The sequence below is a fragment of the Acanthochromis polyacanthus genome, chromosome 11 (genome assembly GCF_021347895.1).
Source record: "Acanthochromis polyacanthus isolate Apoly-LR-REF ecotype Palm Island chromosome 11, KAUST_Apoly_ChrSc, whole genome shotgun sequence".
NCBI lineage: Eukaryota > Metazoa > Chordata > Actinopteri > Pomacentridae > Acanthochromis > Acanthochromis polyacanthus.
The window spans coordinates 28,122,321-28,147,948 of record NC_067123.1 but is presented as its reverse complement, the minus strand read 5'-3'; the positions used below and the strand labels follow the sequence as shown (position 1 = coordinate 28,147,948).

At 41.2% G+C, this 25,628-nt stretch overlaps 2 protein-coding genes across 2 annotated transcripts in view; one reads left to right on the top strand and one right to left on the bottom strand.

Moving 5' to 3' along the window:
• Positions 1-3,320, top strand: part of LOC110964784 (cytoplasmic dynein 1 intermediate chain 1) — a 63,271-nt gene extending 59,951 nt beyond the window's left edge. Inside the window, 1 exon segment of the mRNA XM_051955073.1 lies at positions 2,508-3,320. Within this exon segment, the coding sequence (XP_051811033.1) occupies positions 2,508-2,618 (111 nt within the window). The 3' untranslated portion in view covers positions 2,619-3,320.
• Positions 3,321-3,393: 73 nt separating this feature from the next.
• Positions 3,394-25,628, bottom strand: part of LOC110955551 (electrogenic aspartate/glutamate antiporter SLC25A13, mitochondrial) — a 51,521-nt gene continuing 29,286 nt past the window's right edge. The window contains 8 exon segments of the mRNA XM_051955074.1: positions 3,394-4,356; positions 6,237-6,295; positions 6,298-6,335; positions 7,794-7,950; positions 13,834-13,977; positions 17,738-17,878; positions 23,306-23,386; positions 23,846-23,898. Coding sequence (XP_051811034.1) covers positions 4,086-4,356; positions 6,237-6,295; positions 6,298-6,335; positions 7,794-7,950; positions 13,834-13,977; positions 17,738-17,878; positions 23,306-23,386; positions 23,846-23,898 — 944 coding nt within the window. The 3' untranslated portion in view covers positions 3,394-4,085.

The window sequence follows — 25,628 nt, the reverse complement described above, 5'->3', positions numbered from 1 at the left end:
GAGGGGGAGTGGACTGTTCAGCCCTTAAATAGCGAGTCTGCATCGATGCTCACTCTGGACAACTTTTTCAGGAAGTGCAACGTCGAAATGGAGGAGGAAACAACATATCGATGTAAGTTCCACATGCGTCCATTATTTCTCCCACGCCTTTTTCACACTGACAGAACATCACAAAAAGAGTGGTGTAAAAAGATAAATCAAAAGAAACAAATCTTCTTCTCTGCTGACGTTTGATTTAATTGTGCACCCCCTGACACCTTAAAATTTGAACACAACTGACAGAATTAATTTATTCATTCATTCATTTGTTGGATTTGAAATGCCAGATAATAGGATTGGAAAACGTGAGTGAAAAAGAAGTGGGACGCTTTCATCTTCTGGAAGCAGCAGCGATCCTTGTTAGTTGCAACCTGTGCCACAGCGCTACAGCCATGCACAGTAGGCGTCTTTATGTTACCATGGCGATGACGTCTTCCGTTTTCCGGTGAGGCGACAGGGCATCCCATTCCTGACGATCGTATTTATACCCTCCCCCTTCAATAATAGGTGCCCTCCACAGCTGCAAGTGTGACTTCTTTTGCAGTGACACTCGGTAGTGGAGGGGGAGTGTGTAGGGGGCCGTTTGGGATTCAGCCTTAGTTTAAAGTTGAAGCAGAAAGTTAACAAAGAAAGCTGAAAACCACCTTCTGATACCTGAAGTCTCTGAGTTTTCACACATAAAACGCCTGAACATGTCAAACTGGTTCCATAGTAGAACCATCATTGTAAAAACGTCATAGTATGGTGTGTTGCTCGAAAAACATTACAACCATGTAGGGTTGCCGAGGAGCGACACAAAAACAGGACAAAGGCTGGTTTCCAGGGGGTTAGGAGGCTATTTATTTGAAAGAGTAAGTTTACAACAACACAACATGTGAGCAGAAAAACCACAAAGTCTGTCTTTAGTTCAGCTGAAAATATTTTTCTTTTTTATTGACTAAACTTTTCAAGAAGTAGATGAAGAATAATTAAAGCTCTCATGTAGAAGTCCAACTTATTTTGGATCCTTGTGGAGAGTTTAGTCTTACAGTTTGTAAAGCTGTTGAGTTTTTAGAGTCACATGGATTGTTTTGACATTTAATAGAGAGTTTAATGTCTGATTGTAATTCTGTTCAGTGAATGAGTAATTTAAGTTATGAAGATGTTGTTTTTGCTTCAGCACTTTTTATTGTTTAGTTGACTGATGTGGTCAACTTGAAGCTGTTGAGTGTGTGCATTAAAATCCTCCAATAAATATATGCATAAGTGGTTACACTTATGCATATATTTATGGAAAATACTGAAATGTGTTGTGCTCATCCAGCCAAAGAACTTTCATCCATATTTTACATGAAGAACCATTTTCAATACTGCCTGTCTTTGCTCTGTTTTTTTTTTAAGCTCAATGTTTTTTTTATTATCTCTTAATGCTATCTCTATAATAAGATTTTGACAGACAAAATGCTCAAATTACACCAGAATGCAGGAAATAGGATAAATAATTTTCAAAATTTTCTGGGGTAGGGCCCCAAGATCCCTTGTCAGCATCCTGCACAAAACAAGTCTCACTCTCAGGTCTGGCCACAAGTTGGCAGCCCTGCATCATAATTATTACCTCCACCAGGAGGTTATGTAATCATCGGAGTTTGTTTGTCTGTCTGTCTGTCTGCCTGTTTGTCTGTTAACAGCATAACTCAAAAAGTTATGGGTTGATTTTCACCAAATTTTTACAGAATGCCCAGAAGAGCAAAAGTAACAATCGATTAGATTTTGGAGGCCTGGCGGCCATCTCTCAATTGTACAGAGTCCTTCAAAAAAATCCTGGATCCAGACGGTGATCTGGATCACCTCCAAAATCGAATTGATTGTTACTTTTGCTCTTCCGGACATCCTGTAAAAATTTGGTGAAAATCCATCCATGACTTTTTGAGTTATGCTGTTAACAGGCAAACAGACAGACAGATGGCCTGGCGGAGGTCTGCGCTCTCCGAGTGCTTTTCTAGTTTAGTGTGTCGTCCAAAATATCACAAAAAACGTCATAGTTTAGTATGTCGTTCAAAATGTGACAAAAAAAATGTTGAAATGTGGACAACAGAAGTTTACTGTGAAAAACTTTAAAACGGGTCAATTTGACCCACAGGACAACATGATGGTTAAGAAGGTAGAAAAATGTCGCTTGTGCTCTTTTGAATTTAACCAATAAGCATTTGTCTTCTCCAAGTTTAACCAATCAGCATTGAGATCTACATAGCAGATTTTCAGATCTGCTAAGGAAAGTACCAGCCTTGCAGTGGATACTTTTTTCGCCCCAAACAACGAGCTTCTATAACCGCATGCAGGATCCTGCAGTGTAAACCAGCCTATTGTTGGTCTGATTGCAGCCTTAATGTTCTTCTTCAATTCCACAGAACTGGGGTTTGTTACAAACATCCAGATGTGTTGATATCTTATATAACACCGTGTCCTTGTGTTTCTGATGATTCCTCCAGCTTTCGGTGGCCCACACTGACGACTGGGCGCGTTTCGGTCGGACCCTGGTGGAGATTCGTGCCAACCGGGCGGACGGTGAGGAGGAGGGGCCTATGGAGCTGGCTTCATAGAAAAGGACTCCAAAAACCAAAGTGGAGGGAATCAGAGAGCTGGTGTGCTTTTATTGGTGTCACTGTAGCATGTGCTCCTCACTCAGTTTCATTTCAGTTCTCCACCTTTTATCCACATGTTCCCGTCTGCTGCGAACAAAGCAACGCTTTCGTTGTGTTTTGCATTTGCTCTCCTGTAAATGCAGACTGTCCATGAATGGGTAAAAACAACTGATTTGTCCTCCTTTATTTATTCAATTTATGACTTCAGGTGATGTGTTTCTTGCAACTCGTGAGCCTACGGTATATAAAGAGTGGCGATCTTATAGCCTTATGAAGATATGTGTACTGTAACAATGCTTTGCACTACCGTAAAAATAAAGCAGGGTCCATAGACTAGTCATGTTTACGAGTCATGTTCACTTTATGTTGTGCTTCTTTTCTCTGTATTTAAGCCTGCATGCGACACATTCCTAAAATATTCCCAATGCAGAAACATGGAGTTAATATGGTGACGTTATCACACGTGGGGCGTTGTTGCTGCTTTATGTTAGTGTTTCAGTCGGTATGTTGGAATCAAGTGTGGTTTTGGGCACTTTGTCTTCTGTTACTGAATGAGAGCTTCATGTATATTCTTTACTGAACTGTAACAAGAGGTATATTGTAACTCAGAGTGATGGCTGTTAAACCTGCTATGTTTACTATTAAAGCATAGCCAATGAACTGCTCTCCTGCTTTTCTACGTTGTGTCCAAAGAGGGAAAAAAAACAAAAATAAAAACTGCAGCAGACGTGAATGTTACTAATATAAGTTTCTCTTTATTCTCGGTACACATGTTGCTGCCATACGTACAGTAAGGCACGATTATTTCACACCATATGCAACTCCTACATTCTCTGTCCTGTGTAAATTTAAATACTCAGACGTTACACACCGCAGAATTGCAGCGGTTTCTTTCAGATATTTACACATCTGCATACATTTAAACCTACAAACACACATCTTACAACAGTAAACATCATGTACAATCAGAATGTTACAGTGTTTCTTTACATTCAAGTACTTTTTGGTCATATTCATGTGGATACATTTGATCAAATCTACACAACTCTGGATCTATGAAATGGCCATATAGATATGAAAATATGTCTCTGGGTTTTTCACACATACGGTAGCGCCACATTCATGATCTGTCTTTGTTTGCCGGCTATGCGATGATATGAATAATGTGCTTTTGATTACAAAGCAACAAATGGAAGACACTGGAAAAAGCTGCAACAGTAAGTAGTCATTGATTGTATTACTTCAAACAATAAAGAGCAAAGTGTGTCTCTACAAGCCCTTCTGCTGCCTTTTGTGTGAATGTTGTACGAAAAACAAACTAATATAATACAACTGTTAGACAAAAACAGTGTGAAGAATATATAGACTCTACATACAATAAATAGAAGGGAGAAAACAGTAGCTTTAAATAAATAACTTGAAGTGCTATACAAACAGAATGGACCAGTGGATGTCTCTCAGTGCTTTAATACATGGAAAACACTTAAACCCTCTCTTTGACTTACCCCCACTCATGGAGGCTTATGGGGTGCTTACACCGGAGGGGGCCGCCGTGTAGCGTGGGAGATGGAGTCCAAACTTGCTCTCGATGCCAGCGAATGTGGCCACGGCCAACCTGAAGCCTCCGATGTGGTCGGGGTTGGGCGCCGGCAGGCTGATCCGAGACTTGGGGGTGGGCTCCGAGCCAGCCGGCTTTCTGTGGTGTGTGGAGAGAGAAAGGAGAGAAGAGAAGGAGGAGGAAGCAGGAGGGAGGTGAAAGGCGATAGAAAAAGGTGGAACCACATAGTGCAAACTGTGAACAGGCAGGAGCTTTATTATCACCATCATCGAATCTTAAATTAATATTATCGCACTGAACCCGCAAGAAATAAACATCGTAAGTAGAGATCAAAAGTGGAACAGTTCAACATTGAGAGGCAAGCTGAATCAAATCCCTCACGCTGAGCTTTGTGATTCGCTGCCAACACAGACAGCAAAGGAGCACAGATTCAGCTCGGTCCAAAACCGCACTGAATATTCACTGGATCTGCACTTCATTTTGTGTCACCGAGTCTTCAGGAGAGACGGGTGCTACACGGAAAAGTAACGATCCGTCTGACACATACATGCACTGCAAAAACTCAAAAATCTTACCAAGTCTGTTTGTTTTATTTTTAGTCAAAATGTCTCATCCTGCTTAAGATAAATTCACTGAATAGATGACATTTCAGCAAGATGGAGGGACTTGTTTTAAGACAACGCATCTTGAATATCTTGTTAAGTCAAACAATCTTGAAATGATCTTGTTTTTCCTGTTCATCCTGTGGGTCAAGTTGACCCGTTTTAAAGTTTGAAAATGTGGGGAAAATAATATTTTCACAGTGAAAACTTCCACATTTCAACAGTTTTTGGGAAGTTTTTGAACATTTTTTTTTTGATGGAAAAAAAGAATTGTTAAAAAAAGATGTTTCTTTAAGAACATTCAGAAAAAAATCAACCAAAATCCAGCTAATATCAGACGTTTTACTGATACATATGGAATCACTTTAGATATTTTAGGATTTTTTTGGAAGATTTTTACTCATTTTTTGAAATATTTCCAATTTCTTTTTACATTTTTTATTCTTGCCAAATTTGGGGATTTTTTTCAAAATAAAACTTTTAAGGGAAAGTTTTAAGGAATTTTTTTCCTGAAGGTTTTGCAAATTTTTATAAATTTGGGGATTTTTTTGGCTGAATTTGGGATTTTTTTCAGACAAGGAAACAATATTTTTGGTGCTGTAAATGAGGACAACAGGAGGGCTAAGACACCTAAGCTTGACAATCCTGGTAAAATAAGAGCTTAAAATAAGTTTTTCCAGCTAATTTTAAGATCTCAAAGATTCTAAATATTACATCTTATTTCTAGAAATCTTACCAAGCCATTTTTTACTTGTTCTGTTGGCAGATTTTTTCCACTTATTTCAAGGTTACAAGTCTTTGAAATAAGTTTTTTTTCTTGTTTGAGAGAGGCATTTTTTCCAGTGTGCTTGTGCACCGCTCTCAGCTGTCTGTCAGAAGAAGCAACCAAGCTCTATTCCCCACCGCACCTTTTAAGCTTCAGAAAAGGAGTGAATTATTCCTGACAGTGACCTATTCTGAGGAAGGAAAATGAGTTTGTTCAATCCCAAAAGTGGGGAAAGTACATGTACAAGTCAAATGGTGCCGTCTGCCCTGATCACGGCGCATATAAAACTCTCGAGTTTGTGAAAATTGTCACATCCAGAGTTCTGAGTGAGGGCTTCAGTTCTGTCAGCTAATGTGCATGGAATTATTTTGGTCGTGTGGCATTTCCTTCTCCCCCGGTGGAGGAGGGAGGACTCAGAACACTACTGCATGATGAAATTATGCCTATTCTTCAGAGATCAGGCCTCTGATAAGAGGAGATGAAACTAGCTGCAAGGGAGCCTGTTTTAACAAAAAAAAAAAAAAAAAAGAAAGGAAAAAGAAAATTCCAGCATCTTTTTTATTTTTTTACTGTTTTATGTTTTAGAGAGGAATTAAATGAAGTTGAGAACAGCACCGTGTGAGCCTATGTGAAGGACCGCAAAGAGAGACTTTACTGTTCCTCCAAAGTCGATGTAGAACCAACGCTGCAGAAGCTCATAGGTCACGCAGGGGTCACTCCAAACTGAGGTGAGGATCGAAACACTCGAGCTGGAACACATGAAACGTTGAAATGAACACAAACACTCACAAGTGGATCAGTCTGAGCATCTTCAACAACAGCTAAAAAGCCGATGAAACAAGGCTGTAAATGTGCACCAAATCCGCCACAAATATTAACTGGGATTAGAGCATCTCCAGAACAGTCGATCCAGTATGCAGAGGTTAGTAACTACCAAAAAACAGTCAAAGAGAATATCCAGTGACCTAGTAGCAGTAAGAAGAAGCTGCTGAAACCTTAACGTTGGCTTTAAGAGAAAGGGCATCTGATCCACAAAGGTCATGACTTTGCAGCTTCCAGAACTTAACCCCCTCCTGTTGTCTCATTTACCAAAAATATGTTTCCCTTGTCTGAAAAAAAATCCAAAAATTCAGTCAAAAAATTCCCAAAATTTCTGAAATTTTGCAAAACCATCAGGAAGAAAATTCCAATAATTCCTTAAAAGTTTCCCTTAAAAGTTTTATTTTTAAAAAAATCCCCCAAATTTGGCAAGAAAATTGTTGCGAATTTTTCAAAAAATGAGTAATAATCAACCAAAATCCAGCAAAATTCGGTGGATTTTGTTGATTTTTTGTGAATGTTCTTAAGAAACACTTTTAACATTTCCAACAAAAAATGTTCAAAGATTTCCCAAAAATGTTGAAAATGTGGTCAATCAGAAGTTTCACTCTGAAAACTTTTTTCCACATTTTCAAACTTTAAAACGGGTCAATTTTGACCCACAGGACGACACGAGGGATAAAGGATGAGCTGATAACATCTTGTGTCTGATACCCACACAATATACCTATAGATTACAAACTGCTGTTTAGCTCTAAAAAATTTAAAAAGTAAACATCAGTTAAAATCCTGCAAGATAAAATTTCTTGAGTAACCTATGCAATGAATACTGTAGCAGAAGAAATGCCAGAAGCCAGAGGCTGGTCCTGATAAAAGGCTTTGTTCAGTCATACTGAAATTTTTAATATGTGAACAACCGGCTCAGCCTTCATCCAGAGATTACAAAATCAGTTTTTATCTTTACTGAACAACGATCGAGATTTTTTCTAACTCATTTCTAGATGAAAATATAGACAGATCTGCTTTCTTCCTCCAAAGCATAGCTTTAATAAAAAATGTTTAACTGTTTCTTCACCAGGAAGATATGAAGAAAGGTGTAGAAGCTTTTCTTTAAGCGCCTGGGTGAGTCTGCAGTCACTTTTCTCAGCTGGATATCAACCTCCCCAGTGATTTACTGTAGACCTAAGAGCTGAATCATGGGGCAAAAAAAGTCTGCAAAGGAGTCGCTGCTGCTCTAAAGCTTCATCTCGTGAGGATGCAGATAGTTGAAGGAAAGCAGCAAATTAACATGTTTTTAAAGTTTTTTGTCGTTTAGATTTGGAACCTTGACAGAAGAGGAAACATCAGACTGTGTGGGTGTCTGCAGTATTTTTATCACATGAATGTACCTCCAGCTCCTTTCCAAAAAAGGCCGGGGCCCCTCTTCTCTGAGGATCTTCCAGAAGCAGTCACCAGGCCGCTGTAGGTGGTCTGGCCTGCACGCGCCGCCACCTGTAGCCTGGTCTTGATCACATCCGCCGGGTCACCAGAGAGGCCGCTGCATCCCTGTGGGAAGAAATACAAGAGCCGTTCAGATCGTGTGATACTTTTTTTTTTTTTTAAACAGTTGAAACGTGTTTGGTTGGAAATAGAGCACAAACTTAAAATCAGCCCCAACAAATGAGGTGATTTGTAGAAAGCAGCCACCAGCGATCTGCATCCATAGAGTGGTTTTAGGCGCTCTTTGTTCCCACTTTTAAAAAACACATCATCTTGGATCTTGACCATCTTGCAGTAAGTCAGCCGCTGCGTACGTACACTATACACAAGTGGGGGCCAGTTCCTATCACTTCCACCAATCCAGGCCATTATTTAATCTCTACCTTTTTTCTTCCTTCTTCCCCTCTCTCCCACTTTTCTTAGAGCCGTTTGAAAGGGGCCAGACAATGGACGGTAATGAGAGCAATGCACACTGTGCCCCGTGTGCCGGTGAGAGTGACTGGCTGACTGAAGGGAGTGACTGCTAGTCCCCCACTACATCCACTTCAGCCATGAATGGGCCAATCATTGATGGCTCGGTCATTACCATCAACTGCCCACGTTGGCGATTTACTCTGACTCTTGGTTTTTGTAACGGCCAAACGAGCATTCAAGCGAGCCTGATCAACTCAGCATTAGGTAGCAGACTGGCACCCGGCGGAGAATGACCACCTGCACTGTGAGAGAGGAGAGGAGAGAAGGAGAGGAGAGAGGAGAGGAGAGGAGAGGAGAGGAGAGGAGAGGAGAGGAGAGGAGAGGAGAGGAGAGAGAGGAGAGGAGGGAGAGGAGGGAGGGGAGGGGAGGGGAGGGGGAGGGAGAGGAGAGGAGGGGGGAGGGAGGGGAGGGAGGGGGGAGGGGAGGGAGGGGATGAGGAGAGGGGTAAAGGGAGGGCGAGGGGAGGGGAGCGGGATGGCTATGAACGGGAGGGAGGGCACAGGCGGGGAAAGGGAGAGGAGAGAGAGAGGAGAGGAGAGAGAGAGAGGAGAGGAGAGGAGAGAGAGGAGAGGAGAGGAGGAGTCTGACATACAGTCAAGATTTTTGGACACCGATCTATACTTTGTTCTTCAGGTTCCGTGCTTCATTACATTTAATATAAAATTAAATAATGGACATTCCACTAAAATGCCACATCTTAGCTAAAATCTGAGTAGGTTTAGATCAGTATTGAACTGTATGTGTGGTGCGTCATTTTGAAGTGCCCCAAACTGCAAGGCCTATAGCTCTGATCATTTCTCATACACATTATTTTGTTGGTTAATTCCTCTTCTTAACTGATTTCACTAAATAAACATCAGTTTTACTTATACAACTGAATATAACAAATTTGTTGAAAGGTGCTCTACAATCAGACCAGCATTTGTCTCACTCTGGAAAGTGGATGAACGTATCCAAAAAGATTCAAACAGACTCCTGCACAGTCTAACTTACAAAAATGCGTTAATTGGAGCAATGTGTTTTTTGGTGCAGCTCCTTTGGAGAAGTTATTCTTTACCTGCAATGTTTCATGTCTAGACCTTCACCAGTCAAACAAAGTGTGCAGGAGTCTGTTTGAACCTTAAAGAACAACTTTCTCCAAAAACCCTTCAAAGAGAAAAAAGGAAGAAACTTGATGGCCTGACCAGACGTGTAGAAATAACAGGTCTAAAAGTCAGAGTGTCCAAAAATGTCTTTTTAAAAATGGCAGTCACAGTTCTCAGAGGTCAGTGTGTCTTCAAATGTCATGTCCAAACATGCACTGATCGCCACAACAACCACTGAGAGGTGAAGTCAATAACACTGATTATCTTGGTACAGTGGCACTTTTCAAGAGGCGGGCTATATTAGGCAGGCAAGTGAACAGTCGGTTCTTAAAGTTGATGTGATGGAAACGGGACAAAATGGACAGTGTGAGGATCTGAAAGACTTTGATGATGGTAGACAACTGTAAAGGCTCTAATGGGAAACCTTGGCTAGTGGCATATAGTGTGAATGTTACTTTGACAAATATATTATACAAACCTTATACACCATTTCATGGCAGTGTTTTTTTCAGCAGAATGATGATCTGCTGGTTTGAGGAACAAGACCAAGAGCTGAGATCTGTGGTATGTGCCGGAGAGAAGAGTCCACAACATCCAGGACTTAATGTCTTGGTGCCTAAAACCACCGAACACTTAGAGAGGTCTTGTGGAGTTCATTCTTTGTTGGGTCTGGTGACATTAGAGCAGGGGTGTCCAAACTTATTTTAGTTCAGGGGCCACATTAACCCTTACTAATTTTACTACACGATCAAAACGACAAAAGCTAGGTTAAAAAAAGATTAAAAAAAACAATAAAAGAAGACAAAATATTGAGAAAATGAGACACAAAACATAAAAAATGAGACAAACACAAACTAAAACAAAAAAGAGACAAAAGTTAGACAAAGTTATAAAGCAACAAAAAGAAGATAAATGACCAAAAAACACAAAAACACAAAACGGCATGAAAAATAAAGCAAACACAAAATGACAAAAAATAAGACAAAAACCACAAGCGAGACAAAAAGGAAACACAAAACGACAAAAGTCAGACAAAAAAAACAACAAAAACAAGACAAAATATTACAAAACTGAGACACAAAACAACAAAAAAATTTGACAAACGACGCGAAAACAAAACAAAAAGAGACAAAAAGTTTGACTATAAAGTTACAAAGCGACAAAAAATGGACAAACGACAAAAACGGCACACAAAACAACAAATAAAGCAAAACACAAAATGACAAAAAGAAGACAAAAACCACAAGTGAGACAAAAAGGAAACACAAAACGACAAAAACGAGAACAAAACGATTAAAACACGAAACGAAGTCTGACAAAAAACAACAAAAACAAAACAAAATATTACAAAGATGAGAAACAAAATGACAAAAGAACAATGAAAAATCTAGTATTTTACTTGATGTTCAAAACAACTTGCCATGATCTAGAAATTATTTTAAATTTTTAGTTTTATAAAAATTACAATCTCTGTGTATTTAATCATATTAAAAAAAGGCCCTGTGAGCATTTCTCACACAATAGCTCTACATGCTGAAGGCGTTTCCTTCAGCAGAATAAAGCTACACAATTATTCTTAATCATTCATTGTCCATTTCACCTTATTAGCTTACAGTCTTCTCCTTCTTGGCTGTTTTAGCTTGAAACCAGCAGCAGCCACATGACTAATCTATAAACTGCCTGTTTCAACTATACACGGCTAAAATGAAAACATTAGCTTGCCTGTCAGTAACAAAAGTGTCCTGTGGCCCGACACTCATGGTGAAGTAAACTTAAGAGATTTGTCCAAAATATTAGGCATTACTGTCTGGAAGCCATTAGTAATCCTACTATGTTTCATGGCGATCTGGCCAGTAGTTGTCAGAATAATGACAAACAGTGAGACTAAACAATATGCATATTCCTTACACCCGTCAGCTCAGCCAAAAATTCCCTCACTCCGCTACTTCTCACATGAAGAGCTAATGCGAGTTAGAGATGGCCAACACTAAGTTCTTCACAAACCGGAGTAATGCCTAGCAAAATAATGCTGCGCAAACTGAGCGTGTAATTCAATTTCCTGTGCTGACTGTAAAACACTAATTGCCAGAATGCTGCAACGGCTGATAAATATATGTGAAAGAGGGATGATAAATGTGTCGAAGTAATGAAAAAAGTAAAGAAGTCATGAGGCTCGTTTAAGCCTGTGGGCCGTGGCTGCCAGTCTTGTGGTGGGAAACCGGAGTAAAAATGGAGGAGGGAGGCAGGATTTATGATTTTTCCATGTCGTGCCGTGCCTCTGCGTCAAAAAGAGAGTGCCGCTGACATGCCTCTGAGGAATCAAAACAAATATTAAGTCTTTTATGCAAATGTTCTACAGCTTTTTAACTTGGCAGTCTAATCTAGCATTACAACCCCACTTCGGATAAATCATATTTTCATGCCGCGGATAAAGTTGTTAAGTCATCAGTGAATGTTGTGCTCCTCCTGGTCTCCTTGTTCACTGTAATGACTGATCTACAGGACAGGACTGCTCACCCTGCAAAGTGAACATGCATGAAGAATGCAGAAACATGTTTGTGTGAGGGTGCACGTACAATACTTAGGATTGGAAAGCCTCTCTGCTGGCCTGGTTGGCAGGCATCTGAGGCGCTTCCCTGCAGCTCAGCTCCAAAACCCCAGTCCCCAATCACTGAGGAGCGCTCTAATTAGCAGCTACCGCCATGGAGCCTGCGGTCAGAGGCTGCCTGGCTTCCAAACTCGGCGCTCTGCTACTGTTACTGAAGGTCTATGGAGGTCTGAAGCAGGAGCAGAGTGAGACCTGCTCTCACACTCGGTTCAAAATGGGACCCAACCAAAGATTTCATTTCATGAATGTCAAGACTCTACATGTTGCATCAGGAGCTGGAGCTGTTTGCCTTTCTGCCTCACTTGGAATGATCAGACACTTTCAAAGCCAAAACAGTGTTTTTCAAGTTATGAACAAACACGACAAGACTAAGTTTTAACAATTCAAAACCGCATTAAACTTGCCATCGTGAGACTCACTGACTAGCAGTAATGACGGGAAAGAAAAGGTTACACCGGTTTTAGTGATGAAAGAGGTTTTAGTAATGTAGTTTTAAATATTTTGGAAAGTCTAATAAGAGGTGATCCCGCAGTGCAAAACTACTTTAAAGCATCTGCAATCAGTATTTATTGGAAACAATGAATTGCAAGACTTGCGTGTAAAATGGGTCACTCATAGCAAAGAACCCACAAAGAACAAATCTAGTAACTCTGCAGTGTTCTTCAGTCTTTCAGCTCATTTGGGTTTTCCAAACTGAAGCTGTTTGTTTTATTACACTAATCACTGTTGTTTTAGCTGCAGCAGGCAGATGTTGTCAGTACAAAAGCCCTAAAAACCCAGTGTACACAAACAAACATGTGCCCAGGACCAAACAGCAGACAAACAAAATTTAGCAGCCAAAAACAGAGCTACGAGGAAAGACTCGACTAATATTTGATAGAAGGTCAGAACACAAAGCCCCAAATGAATGACCATGTTGCTCTGTATCTGCCGTAGGTGTGAAAACAGTACATCATTGATAGCCAGTGGCCAATAAAATCTGCTACTGCAATTTTATGTCTTCACAGGGACATGGGTGTCTTCATCTGTCCTATGACTTCTAATATTTGTATTTAAATGATTCTGGAGAAAGAGTTAAGGTTAGCTAGTAGTCAGCTAGTAAGCATAGTCAGATAATTAGCTTGTGACACACTTACATTACCTTTCTCCCTTTCCAGTACAAGAGCTTAAATGTGCACAGGACACTACTCTGGAATAGTGTTGTGTAGACTAGGGCAGAGCCACATTTGTGTCCCATCTACAGAGACAGAGCTGTCTACCAACAACACATACTTTTCAATGCATACAGACAACAGAAAATTAACGGACCTTGAAGAGATATTCTCTGAATTTGACAGAAAGTGTATTCGAATAGAATCTCATACTCCACCTTTAATGCATATGTAGTTGAGAAGCCTTGCTTTAGAGTTCATAATGACATTATGTGTGTTCACAGCTCCTCTCTTGATGCACAGAAATGGAAGGAATGTCTACTGACTTATTTGGAATAAACAGCTCCAACGAAGCATATGACTCATTCAGAGTAGTAAAACAAGAAATGCTTATTTGCTGTATTTACAGAGCAAACAAGCAGGCAAATTTCAAATTCCTCATTTCATTATTTGTATGTACATTTACAGTGTGGTCAGAAAGCACAAATAAGTACTTTGAATTTCTATCTCAGGCTCCTGCAAGGATAGTTCTTGTTTGCTAGTGTTATCTGGAAACCACTTCTAGCCTCTAAACTTGACACGTGTCCATCATTCCTTTTATACTGAAGTAAAAAGACTGGGATGGGAGTACTTTACCTGCCAGAGCTCCAGCAAACAGCATCTTGGCTGGCCCTATCCTTCCGTCCTCCTCAGTGAGGTAAGCCTTGGTGTGGGCGTAGCAAGGGAAGTAGATAGCTGAGAAGGGGATGTCCCGCAGAAAACAAGCCTTGGAGCCCTGAAAAGAGAGTCAGAGGGAATAGAGACACTTTAAGTCACAATACTGGGTTAAAAGTTGAGCATTCAGAGAGAGAAAACAAAGAGCAGTCTAAACAAAAAGGGGAGCAAAGAAAGAGTGATGGGGCTCAAGAGATTCAAACCTTGATTTCTGACTGGAGTCTGTAAAGACAGATTGTTACTTCTTAGCCACAAAATGAAACTCTGCATTCAAGCATCAACTGATGTCACCGCCAATAAAACTGCTTCCAAAAGACTCCTGGAACTCTTAAGGCAAAGTGAAATATTGACCACAACATGACAGATAAATCACGTCTCTCCATATGCAGACAGTCAGTGTCCTCAGCAGCAGGTGAGGGGGGGCGGCTCCGACAGCAAAGCTATCAAATAAAAAAAAGAGGGAAAAGCAGAGAAAGACAGACTGGCTGACGAAGATGGCTTCTTGTCTGCCACTGTAAACAACACTATATCATCAAGCCTATAGAGTTCCCTGCTGTATTTCAAACCTGTTGGCCCACTGCCACCTTTTTGACACAGCAACTACAATCAACAGAAGGCGTTTAAAGAGCTGGGCAGAGTCTCCTTGTTTTGGACAGGCTTCATTTAACTCCTTTGGGATAATCCTTTGGTTCCTTCATACACACACACAGACACACACACTGAGGATTGGCAGATACCTGGGCTATCTCTTTCCCTCTCTTTCCTCTGGCACTTCTTGTCTGCCTGTCCCTCCTGGCTGGGGCCCGAGCGGCTGCTGAAAGCTTGGAGATTCTATCGAGGCAGGACAGACAAGAAGCGTCACAGGGACTGGAACTAGAAGCTTTAATATTAGGGTAACGGTGTTGCATTGGGTAACGCACTGGCAGAGCTGAGGCTGAGAGCAGCACATGTGTAAATATCTCGATAAATCCTTATTTAAACAGAGCTCAAATCTGCAATGTTCAGCATAACTAAACGTACATGCAGCAATTTTACAAACATGAAACATCTCTGGGTCCCTACAGTGACAGCTTTCCCCCACTAATGAATGGTGGCGCTAGAGTGTCAGCCACCCTACCGAACGGTAGCTCCAGCAGAGGGTGAGCGTCAGGATAATTACCCTGACAAAGGCAGCTCTGTGCCTGGGTGCAGCCCCTCCGGAGCCAGCCCGTCTGGGGCTTGCAGGCTGGAGCTCGTCTCCTCTCCACCTCCCCTCCACCACCACCGCTACGGCTTTCTCAATGCACTTTGTCTCCTCTCTATGCACCAGGAGACGACGGGAATCAAGTATGTGCATGAGCATGAACACATTCACCTCCATGCATATTGGCAACAAAGCGTTCAGCAGTATTTTTACAGATAGGTGAATGGAGACGGTAGTTATGTGGACAAACACTCCAACATAGTCATAAATTACCAGGAGTGAGCACGCAAACACAGCAACAGGTTGGCAGGTAGATAGAGACAAGAGGAGACCCCACATTCTTTTACAGCCTTGTTAAGTGAACCGAAAGGTTTTACATCCAAGTTGTCTGTGCTGAGAGGTGGTCACTTCAGCAGACGAAGGGACACTAAGATAAACCTGGGAAAACTGGGCCCTCTTAACATCTGGCATTACATGCAACTTGAATGATCGGATCACAGGTTCACAGCCCAAAGTACCAGTGTGAATGCACCCAAGATGCACAGAGATCCTTTTGCTCAGACCAGATCTGGAAATGGTCTGGGTTACGTATGGTTGCACTCCTTTAGCAGTATGAATGTGACTGTGTCCTGAACACAGTGGCAGACCTCTGACATATGCTGTGTAAGTGGTACTTGCTACATGCAACAGTGTCCCAATAAAGTGTGATAACAGGTAACAACAACAGGCAAAATGGTGATTTCTTCTTCTTTTCAATTTTTACTGCCAATGTAAAACAACAATACATTTGTTTTTTGCAAGCAGAAATGACACGTGTTTATTTCCATACAGAAGGGGAAGCAAACTCCGATCACATGTGGATACTAGATACTTATGTGGAGACAAAGTCTAAGCCTAAGGCCTACGAGTGGAAGCCTCTATCAGCTCTGAAAAATAGTTTGCTACCTGGAAATAAGACAACAAACATTCAGCCACACACGAAAAACTTCAATCACCTTAAACAAGATGTAAAACACGACTAATTAATGTAACCACAGGTATTAGATTGACATTTTCACAGTTGATTGTGTTTACAGTTGAGGCAGAATCTCTCCTGCCAAGCTCCATTGGGACTTATTTATGTAATTCAATTAAACATGCTCCATTTCACCCTGAGGGCTAATGACCTTGTCAGGCCAGTTAAGCTGCTAATGTCGGCACCTTCACTTACGCAGACCAATGTTTGAGGAACAGAATATATTCTTTGACACACAACTATGTTGCTGTATTAGCTCCCGATATGACTGTAATCTTTCACGCTTGCTTTACAGTGTGCTGGGCACATAATATCACACTAACCTAATATGTTCAAACAGTGCACTGTAATTTTTAGCCCCGTGCCAATGAAAAATACCAATTATGGCAATTAAGGTTAAATACAGCTTTTAGCATAAATTGTGCCGTTTCTAATTTTCAAGCAGACCACATGGAATTGTTGATTTAAATGATAGCTGATGTGGGGAAAGGTAATATGTATAATTGTACAACGGTTAATAGAAAAATCACATATGGCTTATAGTTGTGGGAAATTATGGATTTAGTGAAGGTGTGAGGCCAGTGAAAATGCAAAAGCATCAATATAGACCTTTGTCAGCTAATAGTGGCAACACATCTAGTTTGAATTTAGAGTTGGTGCTGGGTTGCTGCCCAGAGTCTTCCCTTAATTTAAATAAACAAAAATTTAAATACTGAATACGGCTATATCAGCCTTTTAAGCTTTGTATCATCAGAAAACCAAAACACTGTATACTTTAACTGTTAAATTGTAGTGAAATCACTTTTTTAAAACTGCTTAAAGTTAATTTCTACCGCCTCTGCAGAGGTGTCACCTGATTACACAAAACAAAAGCAAACATGGTAAGACAGAATGAACTCCAAGCTCAGTTAGTTGAGCTGAAACAAATGAAGTAGTAGGGTTTTGTGAAGAAGAATGACATGAAACCAGGAGGCTGCTATGTCGTCATAGCTCCCATTGACACAGTGTTTAAATTCCCCCATATAAGCTATCACAAGATTTTACACTGTAGAACAAACAACACGGACAACTCTGCAGTATCACTGACAGTGTCAGGAGAGCAGTTTTGTTTCCAATCCAATGAATCTGATCTGAAGGTTATGGTATACACGAGAAAAATACATTTACATTTTTTATGGAATGAATTGTGTCATTCTGTTCTCCAATCCTGCATAAATTATTAGAGAGGACAAACAATCGTGTTAGAAAATGTATTTTGTTTTTGGTTACATCATAACCGGCTACTATGGATCTGTACTTTTACTTTGTATGACATTTGCACTACTTTGTGGGAACTAATCCTTCATGCACCTTTTCTCTAAGACATTTTTCAATAAACATCTGTCATAAGTATGAAACTTTAAATTTCAACACTAATTTCTTATGCATGTGTGGCGTAAAGGAAAGATTTGTGGCAAAGAAACAAGGTCAGACAGCCAGTGGGTATAATAAAGTACAACAGCTCCACAACAGTGCTGTGATGCTAAATGCATCTTACATTACTAATACATGAGCAGTTAGTGTCCAGTTGCACCGTGTGCACGGATCCACACATGCACCTCTGACCCGAACAGTGATTCCCACCTTGTAAAGCCCAAAGAAGCCGAGGTCCTTGATGACGGACAGAGCGCTGACCCTCGGCCCCGTGGTGATCTCTCCTGCCACCTGCAGACGGATCTTTACGATCTCCAGAGGGTTTGTGAAGATTACCTGCGATCCTCCGGCCTGGAGGAACACAAAGAATGAAACACATTAAAATCGAGACATCGATCCGTTTGAAAATGTCTGGTAGAACCTATTCTTGAATGAATGTAGAAATACAACAGATATTCCATCACCGTAGAACTTTTTCACAGCAACATTTTGGATGGGAAAATAATACAGTGCAAGTTCAAACAGCATGGCTTTCTTCTAGCTACTTAAGATAATAAATTCTACTTCATCGAGTTTTCACATTTTCAGTTTTTGTTGATGTCAAAAAGGTAATGATTCTTTGTATGTTATGTATTACTGAAGCCATCGTGGGTGATGTACTGGAATGCATTACACCTAAAAGTGTTTTAACTAGTCCAACTCTGTGACGAATCACACTGTTTTGTGTCAATGAAATTCATTTTTAAGATACAAATTTAGATATTATTGAATCATAAATGCCCAATAATCAGTGGACTCAGAGGGTTTCTAAAAGCAGATTAAAAATGACAAAGCAATTCTACATCGATAAAATCAGTGCTCGGGTTGTAGAGGGTTAAACACTTACTTTAATTGCTGCAAATAAAACTCCATTTGAACACTAACTGTGTCAGTGTTTAATATGAGAATTTGAGTGCTGCCCGAGATCCACTTAAGAGTCTTCATTTCAATGTAACACACTGAATTAGAAAAAACATTATGACACAATCAACAGACAAAGTATTATCATTATCTTGCTTGCGCGCGATTTCAGCAAGTGATGTAATTTAACAATGTTGCAGCCTCAGCAACCAAGCTTCAAAACAAACATGTAGAGAGGAGGACAACATGGGAGAATACCAGGAAATCCAGCTGATGCAGTTGACTCTGTCAGCTGTTTGTCTTCATCACATAGACCCTGCGGGGACTCTGACTTCTCTTTTACTCTCTAACCTCTCGCTTCACATCATCCTCCAAACCTGTACTTGTGAGGGGAGTAGCAATACTGCAGCAAGTTCAGACTGGTTTCTTTGCCTTTTTCTGATCAGCAGGGCTTTTAAGTATAAGAGGTAGCTGCTGTGATGGAGTTGCAGCAAGACAAATGGTTAACTGTGGCTAGTCAGGGAACATGACAGCATTTCCAGCAAGCTGAGAAATGTATACACACTTTGAAGATTTATATTTGGAAAGCTGGCTTTTTTTTGACTTGTATTTTGCATTTTCCTTTCATTGTTTCTTGAACTCTGGTCCTCTGAATGTCTTCCAAAGTATTATCTCTCCCCGTTTCTTTTTTTGACCTCGTCTCTCTCATCCTCTCTAATATCGTCTGTTTCTCGCTACCGTTGCCAGTGGTTACAGTAGCTACACGCAAACGGGCGGCACATCGCAATTAGATAGCAATCGGTTGCCATGGCGCCATTGCTGTCTTAAATAGGCCTGGTCTGTTTGTTGTTGTTTCTCTGCCTTTCTCCCTCTCCTTCATTTGCTTCCTTATGAATGATGGATTGTGCCTGCTGCCTCTTGCTTTACGGGAAGGCATCAAGCTTCAATCTGCAACATGGGCAGCTTTTTTGCAAAAAAAAGTCCCTCAGCTTTAAGTGTTACCATATATTGCCTAAGAGAAGAGAGGGAGGAGGGAGAGACAGAGATTATAATCGTCTCATTGAAGGTGTGTGCAGCCACTTTTTAAATAACACAGAGTGTAGTGGGCTACAGCTTCCTTTCCAGATCCAGCGAGAGGCAGTGAATAGCACGAGGGCTGCTGCTGCAAAAGCTGCTTCATCTCACAGCTAACTCTTTATGACTTGTTTTATGGAAATAACCTAGCTGATTACATGCTGGCTAATAGCGCAAGCATTAAGAGGCTATTGGCCCCGGCCCCTAGCAGTGTTGGCTGCATCAATTGGATTCTAATGAGACTGGAGATGGAGGAGATGGAGATGTTGTTTACCCAAGACAAGTAAACAACAACACTGTTCAGTGAGATGAGCTGACAATTAGACCTAACAACGTGAGATAAAAAGACTGACGGTGCTACAGTTTTTCCACGTACGCCATCCTGTATTCCTACATATCTGTGGAAAACAACTTGAAAACTTCAACGCAGGACAGAGCGGGAGAGACAAAGAAAAAATAGACAATCAGGGAAGTAAACAGAAAGAGTTGATGAGACAGAGAGAAAGAAACCGAGAGAGGAGCAGTCAAAACAAGAGAAATGAGGGAAGGTTGAGACTGAGGCAGCGAGGTTGAGGGTTGTGATTATGGAGTGACAGCATCGGCGGTTCTCTGATGATTCCCAGGTAATTACAAGGCAAGGTGATCCTTGGAAACCTGGGATGTCAGCACCTTATGCACGCATCGCAGCCCCTGGCTATGTGTGTGTCCTGCAAAAAGAGCTTAGTAAAGTTTGGGGATACCTGTGGCCGCACCAGCACAAATACGCGCATGCCAAACATTCATTTAAGGTCATACAGGAGATTAACCATCTACCAGTAATAGTAACATTATAATTCGTGGCTTGATGTGTGTGTGTTAGATTCACCGATAATCTTTTCATTATTCACATCAGGCCTGAAAAAGCTGTATTTACAATGAATCTGAACAAAGTGGTACTATACTTTGATTCAGTCGTAACTCCACTCCCTCTCTCAACCAACGGCCCCGTAAGTATTTTGTGTAACTTAAGTCCTGAAATGCAGGCCAGCAACTGCCAGATAAGCATCCAGCCAGCTCAGTAAACGGTGCATGCCATTCTTACCAAATAATCATTAGAAACTGGCAACCCACACTAGAGCTTAATGGTGCTGAGCCACAGGTTTAGAGAGGGAAAGATGGGAGGAGGGAATGGGAGGAGGAGAGGAAAGAGTGGGTGAGGTGAGGAGAGGAGAGGAGTATATTTAAGAGATAAGAAAAGCAAGAAAAGAGCAGGAGGGCGCAGAAAAGGGTGAAGCAAAACAGCACTTTAGAGGAGATGAAGATGCTACTTTGAGATATGCGAAGTTTACTTCACTAAAAGCAAACACATAACACTTCTATTCCCGTGTTCTCTCTTTCTTTCTTCCTCTCTCGCTTTTTTCCTTTCTTTTGCTTTATAGACTGTGGATCTGAGGCTGACACTGTGGTCCAAACCAACACTTTCACAGCTACCAAATGATATAAACAGATTTCATGTGCTGTGGCTGGAGCCTCGCTAAAACAGGGTTCAGGAGGGTTTGACGTGAGTGCGTGTATGTGTGTAAGATAAAGTGGCAGGCAGAGTGCAGTGCCAGCACTAACACCGGGGCCTCAGCCAGGATGAAAGGAGCTGTCATGACGGCTCACGGAGGAAAAGAGGAAAAATCCATCCATCCGCACTCCTCTCCTCTACATTTATCCTCTCCTCTCTCTCTCTCTCGGTGTCTGTTATGGTTCTGCTTTTGAATCCATATGGGATGTATAAAAAAGGCAACTGCTATATTTCACACCCAGCACAGTGCCGAACATTTCTTGACTATATTTGCCGTTGTGTTGTCGCTGTGCTCTTTCCGTTCTTCTCTTTCACAGAACAAAATCACTGTCCCAAAATTTAAGTTACAGCAAATGTATTGTGCTCTTAACATTTCTTCAACATATTCCCAGAACTAATAAGGTCAATTGAATGTGCCTGAGTGGAGCTAAACCCATAATGACTTGTGTATCCTGAAATACTTTGCTTTAGTGATCAGCATCAAAAGAGGGTTGAGTGAAAGAACTTCTTTCATTTGCTCAGGCTAAGGCTGCCAGCCTTGGAGGACTTGCTCGCTGTGTGTGTGTGTGTGTGTGTGTGTGTGTGTGTGTGTGTGTGTGTGTGTGTGTGTGTGTGTGTGTGTGTGTGTGTGTGTTAAGGGGTAAACTGTGACAGCTCAGTGATCAAAACCTATGATGGGAGGGGAGCAGGTAACAGACTGGTTGGAGGGGGGCTCAGGTAGCAGCCGCTGTCAATCTACGTCTCCTCCCTGAAAGTGTGTGTGTGTGTGTGTGTGTGTGTGTGTGTGTGCACCTGTATGCTCTTCGGTTTGTTACACGTGCGCACACAAGCGTGCACGGTGTGTGTGTTGGCTCTTTTATGTGTGATCTCTACAGGTTCCATCAACAAACAGCGATTCCTGGCCTCCAAACAAGTCCATGTCTGTCTGCTCAGCTGTCACAGGGGCAGCACTCAGAAAACAGGTCAACATAGTTAAGAGATGCATGCTGTCGTAATACTGTACACACTCCTACGGTGCTGTACAGCATCACTTCAACACAGTGCACTTTGAAGAGTCTGGATGAGGAAAAAGGAGGCAGAGAGACTGTACACTGAAGTATGTAATGTTGACTGAGAAGTGAATCTGACCAAGAAACTGAGCAGAACTTCTATTTAAGTGGACTGGTGTGATTGTTAGATATGATTAGACACCGTCGTAGTTCATGTCCACAGGGCTTTCTTGGACACAAGAAACACTGGCTGCACCTGATTGGACGTTGGCTTTCATTCATAGGTTGTCTGCTCCAAGATTTCAAACCTGACCAAAATGGCAATCTGTAAGCCTTATTTTATAAAATGAAAAAAGTTTACAAACGTTTCTTGGGAGTTTCCAGAAGTGGCAAGTCTTGTTAGATGACCCTGATTTGTGCAAAGTAACCAAGACCTCCACTTTTTGTAAACGAGGAGCGCGCAACATAATGCCCCATCTCTCAAAATGCCACAAGATGCAACTAGAATACACTGAATGGCTGCTTGAGTCAACAAATAATGTGTACTGTGGATATGACAGATCCTGTCGACATGCATCATCAGTGGCATCAGAATTCATAAACAGAATAAACCAAACAATAAAACAACCTGCATGGAAAATACTGATCCCCCCGTCTCAGTGCTAGAGCATGGTCTGACTGCACTTCATTATTATTCTACTATCAGGGGAACAAAAATTCTTTGAACCAGTCACAACTGTCTTGAGCAAAGCTAAGTCCAAGAAACAGTGACGGTGTCCCTGCAGCATTTGTACACGGGGAGGTGAACACTGTCATTAAAAGAGCTATTTCACCAAAAGAACCAAGCAAGCCTGTCTTACTTCATGGTACATCTTTCAAAGAGTAGGTTGCTACTTGGAGGTTGTTGCTGTTGAAAAGCTTTTCACTACATTGAAAAATCTGTCAGTTTTATTGTGAAAAATAACATATTGCACATTGACGGATATTGCACAAAATTATATTGACTGAACTGAATTTGACATTTGGTTAAAATTGGAAATCTTTAATTTTAAGATACAATAGTAAGGATAAAATAGAAACACAAATGGATTTTTATACCACTATCTAATTTTATCTGATTGTGATATTTTCTTACAGAAGGTCTTGGCTGAAAGTATGTATTGCTGTTCTTTTGGAGTTCATGGGATATAAAGAGTTCACCCAAATTCTCACCACTGACCTTGCTCTCCACTGTACCTGCAAACAAGCTCATGATTTGAAACTTACACATCCACCAGCCAGGATCTCAGCAGCCAGAGGAACAGTACCATCTTTCTGTCTGGTCTTTCCTCGCACAAAGTCGTTCACCTGGAAACACAAAAGTTATGGACTTTAAAGGTACTATAGCAGATCAGAAAATTAATATAAAGGTTTGTATTTGATCTAAACTGCATAAATTCCAATGCTACTTCTTAATACTGACAATGTGTATGTTGATTTAACTCACAGCTGGAGTTTATAAAAACATCTGTGGTATTAACAAGAACACACAGCAATAATCAGCAGATACTGACATATGACAACAGTAATGCTGATGTTGCACGTCACTGAGTGCACCACAAATATTATATGCTGTAAATGCTTCTAATCAAGATGTCTGACTGACAGTTAACAGATGCAATTATTCATTTGTCTATCTTTATGTTGTGTGGTATCAGATTATATAAAATCCATCCACGAGATCAAAGTGATGGAAGAACCTTATGGATCTCCGTCTATGTGAATGCACATGCGTGTGTCTGAATGCTTTCTAACACAGCGACTTACTGTGAGCTTTATGGCTTTCTCGGGCGCCACACCCAGTAGCTGTGGTACCAGACCTATCATTAGGAAACGACAAGATGATTAGAAAAAAAAGAGCACTGTGGTACCCCTACTCTCACACACACACACACACACACACACACACACACACACACACACACACACACACACACACACACACACACACACACACACACACACACACACACACACACACACATATATACATATACCACTTCCACACACTCCACATCAAGTGTGGCTTCCCGCTGCATGCGTCTGACCGTGCAAGATCCCCCAGACACTAATGAAATCTATTGATGTGGAGTGTGGGGACATCAGAGTAGCAACAAGAGAGAGAGGAAGAAAGGGTAAAGAGAGGATGAAGTGAGTGAAACTGCTTCCCAGAATAGGAAAAGAGGGCAGAGTATAAAACAAACCAACCAAAAGTTTACGCAGACCTCAATTACAACCCAGAGACGGATAAAAATAAACAAAATAATCACAACAGAGCACAATGAAACTTGGCCCCCTACCCAGCCCCAAAGCAAGAAACACACACTCAAAGATTTCTTCAAAGCAACAAACACAGTTAATAATCCACAGCAGTCTGTGTGTAGTGAGGCCACGCAATCGCTCACAATCATATACTCCATTTGGAACTTGGCAAATGGACCTCCCTGGACTTCATAAAAAAGCAAAAAATAATCACTTCTGAAGGGTTTTTTTCCTACAAAAGCTTACATGCTTTCATCAACAAAGGACAAATGTGAATACATACAAAACGACACATGAAAATACCCCAAATTTATTTTCACAAAACCATCCACATAAGAAAAAGATGCTCCTGCTTTTTCTGTGCTGTATGACAGATCTCGGCATCACACAACAAAAGCAATTGTGTACCACTAATTCTACATTCTTGCCACAGGAGATTGTTTCAACAGTGAAGGCACTTTCAACTTATATTACATAACTACAGTTTGCCTGCCAGGATACCTGTCTGGCCATCTACCTGGAGCCAGGCCTGTCTGTCTCTGTGTCTCTGAAGCCACTTCACTCCCGATAGCCTTTGTGTTTCCCACAGAAATTCAAGCATTCAAGTTTCCTCTCGGGAGCCCAGTTCTGTCAATCAAAATCCTGGGATTTTTAAAAAGGCCTTGCCGCCATTCCAGGGGACCTCTTTTCAATCCTTCTTTAATCTGACCCCAACAATACAGACACAGACACACTAACCGCAGTTTCTGAGGACAGGACAGGTAGTCATTATTGATGTCTTGCCCTGGTATGTACGTACCTGCATGCCCAAGTAGTCCACTACGTGCCTGCATAGTTGTGTGTCTGCTCAGCGTCTATAATGTGTTTGCACGAGTGTGTAGGTCTAGACGTGCGACATCACTACATCGTGACACAGGCCTAAAGGTATGTGGCCTTGCGTGTGACGTTCATTGTCCTGCTCTGAAAGTCCCCAGCCAGTCGGTAATCACTTCAAAGAAGACAGGTCAACAGAGAGGTGAACCCGCACCGCCCTCCTGTCCACCCTGCACTTTTCTTCTCCTCTCGTCTCCTCTCACTTCCCTTCTCTTTTATTGTCCCTACTATGCAATTCTTCTTTCTTCTCTCTCATCTCTGCGCCTTTTTCTTGAGAACCTATTTTGTAGATTTGACTTCACGTGGGTTGTTTTTCCTGAAAGCTGTTTGCAAGTACGATTACAGGGATGGATTCAATGTATTTTAAATTTGACATAAGAACATGTAGTGTATGTCAAACCAACATAAAGTGTTT